The sequence below is a fragment of the Sinocyclocheilus anshuiensis genome, unplaced genomic scaffold (assembly GCF_001515605.1).
Source record: "Sinocyclocheilus anshuiensis isolate Anshui unplaced genomic scaffold, SAMN03320099.WGS_v1.1 scaffold415, whole genome shotgun sequence".
NCBI classification, from domain to species: Eukaryota; Metazoa; Chordata; class Actinopteri; order Cypriniformes; family Cyprinidae; genus Sinocyclocheilus; species Sinocyclocheilus anshuiensis.
In genome coordinates this window covers 1371341-1376885 of record NW_015552655.1, presented here as the reverse complement: position 1 = coordinate 1376885, position 5545 = coordinate 1371341, and the positions used below count along the sequence as shown (strand labels likewise).

The 5545-nt window shown below is 37.2% G+C and overlaps 1 protein-coding gene across 1 annotated transcript in view; it reads right to left on the bottom strand.

The window, feature by feature from the left end:
• Window positions 1-1387: 1387 nt before the first annotated feature.
• LOC107667224 (pentraxin fusion protein-like) overlaps window positions 1388-5545 on the bottom strand; it is a 6500-nt gene continuing 2342 nt past the window's right edge. Inside the window, exons 2-4 of the mRNA XM_016458844.1 lie at window positions 4689-4752; window positions 4171-4586; window positions 1388-2013 (exon numbers count right to left, since the gene is read on the bottom strand). Coding sequence (XP_016314330.1) covers window positions 1801-2013; window positions 4171-4586; window positions 4689-4740 — 681 coding nt within the window. The 5' untranslated portion in view covers window positions 4741-4752 and the 3' untranslated portion in view covers window positions 1388-1800. The remainder of the gene's footprint in view (window positions 2014-4170; window positions 4587-4688; window positions 4753-5545) is intronic.

The window sequence follows — 5545 nt, the reverse complement described above, 5'->3', positions numbered from 1 at the left end:
AAGCCTGGTTAACTTTGCACAAAAATACTGACGAAATCCGGAAAAGCAGGAGTAAAGGCTGAGATGTTAAACATGGTTAACGATTTGGGCCACATTGGAATGACTGTCAAAGCGTAATCTAAATTCATCCAGTTCTGTAGCTAATGTGTAATGAATGGAAATAACATCTCGGTATCTAATCAATCATGTTTCAACACATCATTATTTAAACCCTGGTGACAGACATACAAAATAAAGCAGATCCCAGTGATGCCTCAGAGTCACGCAGCTGTTTTTAAAGTTCATGATAGAATTCTCAATGAGCAAAGGCTGTTATTTAGTTTTTACCCCAAAGTTTTGTCCCTTTGTGTCCTGCATATTAAATACTGACATTATTAAAGTTCTCATATTTAAAAAATGTACAGTCGACCATATCAAGAAGTAAGAATGTGTAATTGTAATTGGAATGTGCAGGCTTCCGGTTTCATTCACCTCCAGTTATTTTACCTGTGCAAAAACAGCCCATTATGCTGCTTGATATTGCAGACTATATAGCTTAGGCCTACTTGTTATTTTTGCTATTTGTGATATATTACTTAATACACTTTGTTATAGCTACTTCGTTATTTACCTATATAGCTAATGAATCAGAAAATAGCGTACTTCCTCGTTTAAAATTAAGATGGATGCAGTCCTATTAATTATTAAATAGCTGTTATTGAATGGGTTACACGTGATTCAGAACTGGTGTGGTGCCACATGGAGAAAGTGCAGCAAAAACAAACATCGACAAATATATAATTTATTACATCACCGTTTTTAAATACAGACACATTGTTACATCTACATTTAATTTAAGTTCTTAGCAGATATCTTAGTTACTAAATCGAATGATAAAATTGAATAAGTGTCAGTTATTTGAGCAGGTAAAGATTAGTCTAATGAAAACTGTTACTGTGACATAAATAGGCTATTACTGTTAGTACAGCACGCTTAAATTAACCATGGTTTTATAGTAGTAAAAGTGTAGTAACCATGTTTTTTTTTTTTTGGCGAATTGATTAGCCTACCATTTGTATAACCACAGTTTTCCTACAAATACCATGGTTAAACTATGGTTAGTGTAGCAAAACCATGGTTAATTTGTAGTTACCACTCTATGGTTTAACTGTAGTAACCATGGTTTTCTGGTTTTATTTGTAGTAAACCCATGGTTAATTTTTGTAAGGGATATTAAACTTCTAGGTTTAATATTTGAGTTATGACTGATTAATCTATTAGTTCACTTTTAAATAAGATTCATCAGCCATCGATTATCTCCCCCCAAAATAAATAAATAAATAAAAATAAAAATAATAAAAACTATGTTGTAAATAAATAAAAAATAAAACTAATAAAAACTATGTTGTGATGCAAAAATATTTGCATGTTAAATTGTGCTAATGTGTCCAGAAGTTCCACTTCCCGGGGACACGTTCTGCACAGGATTTCTAAATTGCCTAAAAAATTGCGCTGTGCCGATCGATCGATTGTTGTATGACATCAAAATACCGCGAGATTGATTCGAAAGCATGGGGCCGTCTGCTCTGCTCGCTAGCTCTCGCGGTACGTTGATGTCATACAACAATCGATCGGCACCAACCAAATAACCAGCACCAGGTTATTTTAGGCAATTTAGAAATCCTGTGCATAACGTTTCCCCGGGAAGTGGCACATCTGGACACCTTGACTTATGCTGTTGGCATATTTCCAATTAAACAGAATATTCTATGAAGAAAACCATAGCAAATTAACAAACATTGTTGTATGTGACTGAATATTTTAATCATCTTGCACAACTAGCACATTTCCTTTAATCTCATATTCGATGGTGTTCCAGTCAAACACGTTTCCCCTCGGCACGCGCTGCGCGTGGTTCAGATACAGCGCTTTAATCTGGTTTCCGGTGAGGACGTAGTCCCACATGTTCAGGTCCGTGAGCTCGCCGGCGAAACTCTGCACCGCCTCGAAGTCCCCCAGGTGTTTATCGGGGTCCTGGCCGAGAAGAGCGTAGTTAACAAATACTAACAACGACAAATACTTATAAAGCATTTGATTTGTTGATCTTAGTTCATGTTGATTCCAACATTTACTAATACATAATTTAAAATCAAAGGTTTATTAATGTTATTTAATGGACCTGAGCTAACATGGACTAACAATGAACAGTTGTATTTTATTAACTAATGTTAACAAAGATGAATAAATACTGTAACTGTGTATTGCTCATTGTTAATGTTAGTTAATGCATTAAATATACCTAACAAATAGAACCTTATTGTAAAGTGTTACCGACATATAAAAAAAGTAAAATAAAAATGGCAAAAAACCTACAAATTGAACCAAAATTTAAACAAAATATAAAAATAAAAACTAATTTAAAATATTAATAAAAACTAGTATCTCAGTGATACTAAAATAACACTGGTGTGCCATTGCTATCGAATTACAGAGCTGCATTATTATTATTATTATTATTATTATCACTACTATTACTACACTGTAACATTTAGTATCATTATGCATCTAAGTTGAAATGATTTTCAATGATATATAAATTATGACTAAACAAGGCAAGACTTCCAGAATACTTACTGCGTAGCAGAAGGGTGTTTATTTCTCTCTGAGTAAAGAAACGCTGCTGAGCCGCTTCCCTCCTTGCACCATCATGTCATCAGACAAACCAACAAAAGATGCTTTGTGAGGATTCACACAATCATGAGACCGAAAACTCATTAAAGAGACAAAAAGAGGTTTTCAAATGTCTCTTCCTCTTTATTTCTGTGTCAACCAAATGAACAGATGATAACAAATGTCAAACAGGTAGACAGAGCAAGCTATTTATTTATTTAAGTTTTTGTAATCTTGACAAAAAGTTGACTTTGGTCTGTTTTCCCATTCAGGATCACAGGAGCTGTCAATGTGTGTTATATGATTTTATAAATCATTTTTATTAATTGATAGATTTTCAAATAGTTTTCTTTGCCTAGGTTTGTGGCTTAATAATGAGTTATAGATGTTAAAACATTGCTTTGTATAAATGAAGACAACACTTTATCTGTATTTATGCAATGAGAACTGCACTGCCTGCATATGACCACCAGACAGCAGCAGCATATTATACAGTATATAGTGCATTTCATACAAGAACACAGCTCAAAAGTTCTGCGTAATGCTCATATTTATTGGTTAGCTTTAAAAGCTTTGTACACTGTGTATGTATGTGACATTACACCTGATCATAGTCAATTATTTTTCACAGCTAGCCCTTAAAGGGTTAGTTCACCCAAAAATGAAAATTAGCCCATAAATTACTCACCATCAACTCATCCTAGGTGTATATGACTTTCTTCTTTCAGACGAATCCAGTCGGAGTTATATTAAAAATTGTCTTTGATCTTTCAAGCTGTTTAATGCCACTCAGCGGGTGTTGCATGCATTAGTCCAAAAGAAGTTAAATAAAAAGCGCCCATCCATAAAAAAAAGTGTCTCACACGGCTCCGGGGGGTGAACAAAGGCCTTCTGTAGCGAATCGATGCGTTTTTGTATGAAAAATATCCATATTCAAAACATAATAATCACTTGAATGTAGCTTGCGCTCACTGTTGTAAACAGAAGCAGTTCCGGGCGGATGACGTATGAGGTCAGCGTTGCGCATGCGCCGCTCAGAAGCGACGAACGCGGAAGCGCAGCGGAGAGATCAAAACAAAACAACGGTCACTTATTAGAAGTACAAAACTAGGATTTGTAAAGAAGAATGTCGGAGGATTTCGATATAAACCAAGAGGAGACTGGTTTTCCTTTGCTAAAGTAAGGAAACTTTGCTTCCTTTGCTTCTGTTAACAAACGTTGGACCGCTGACCTCATACGTCATCCGCCCGGAACTGCTTCTGTGTACAACTGTTGGTGCAAACTACATTAAAGTGATTATTACGTTTTGAATATGGATATTTTTCTTACAAAAACGCATCGATTCGCTACAGAAGGCCTTTGTTCACCCCCCGGAACCGTGTGAGACACTTTTTTTTTTTTTATGGATAGGTGCTTTTTATTTAACTTCTTTTGGACTGATGCATGCAACACCATGAAGTGGTGATCAGTACCATCAGTAATTTCTCCTACAAAACTCTGCTCTGCGTCAAAGGTGCTCACATATGCATCGGGGTCCTGGCCGATCAGGACGGTGCCCCCAGGACGGATTGAGAGACCTTTTCTATAGATCTTGAATAAACTACAACGTCCATCCACCCAGAAGGCAGTGAGACCAATCGCAGAGTCACACAGGTGAGTCTGGAAGGTGGAGAGAGGAGGCAGAAGGAAAAATGCTCCATTGCTACTAGACTGAATATACAAGGACAAATGACCACCAGCCTCTCTCCACAGGTTCAGCTCGTCGACGTTAAATGTGCGGTAGGCGAACAGAATGATGTCCCTCGTGACCTGGAGCTCCGTCGCGACACGCATGCAGAGTGTGAATGCCAAAAGACTCAGTGGCTTTTCAGGAGTGAGTTTAACAAAGCTGCTGTTAGTCTCGGTTGGAAACAAAAGCACTTTACCACCAAGACCCACTGCAAGACAAAACCAAAATAACACAAAATCTATATATGCATCTTTTACAACAGACCAGCAGAATCCCACTTACAACCATTTATAAATGAAAAATGTGGTACCTTCAGTAGCCGCTGGTGTCAGAAAGAGCAGACCGAAAAATAAACCCAACATCTTTCTGCAGGTCTGAAGGAAAAAAAAAACGTGCAAGAAAAACCATTACTTCTTTTAGCAGACAACCTCTTCACTGCATCTTAAGTGTTCAGTCACTTTTCAGAGGAAAAGGTCCTGTTTACATTTAGTATTAAGATGCGTTTTGGTCGATCAGATCACATTTATGATTTACACCTGCTTTTTTAATCCACCACTTTTGACTACTTTCCTGATTTCTTTCAGAGGAGGGTCTATGGGTGGGTGTATGTACGGGCTGTTCTGATCTTTCAATCTAAAATCGAGAAACTCTTTCAATTGACTTATGATTGCATCTTATGAGACTGTCTTTGGAAAACCGTGGTTTTAAGGAGAAAATGCTCAGCAATGGTGTTGACTGATGAATTTTCACATGATCTGTCTATAATCATATTGAAAACCCAAAACAGACATGTAAACAATGTTAAAGGGGTCATATGATGTTGCTAAAAAGAACAGTATTTTGTGTATTTGGTGTAATGAAATGTGTTTATGCGGTTTAAGGTTCAAAAAACACATTATTTTCCACATACTGTACATTATTGTTTCTCCTCTATGCCCCGCCTTTCTGAAATGCGCCGATTTTTACAAAGCTCATCGGTCTGAAAAAGCGAGGTGTGCTGTGATTGGCCAGCTATCCAGTGCGTTGTGATTGGCCGAATACCTCAAGCGTGTGACGGAAATGTTACGCCCCTTGCCATATTGTGATGATGCCGTGTACGGCCGGAGCGACGATACAAAAACATGAAAACCCATTATAAACGAGGCATTTGTTGCATCTAGTGGGGAC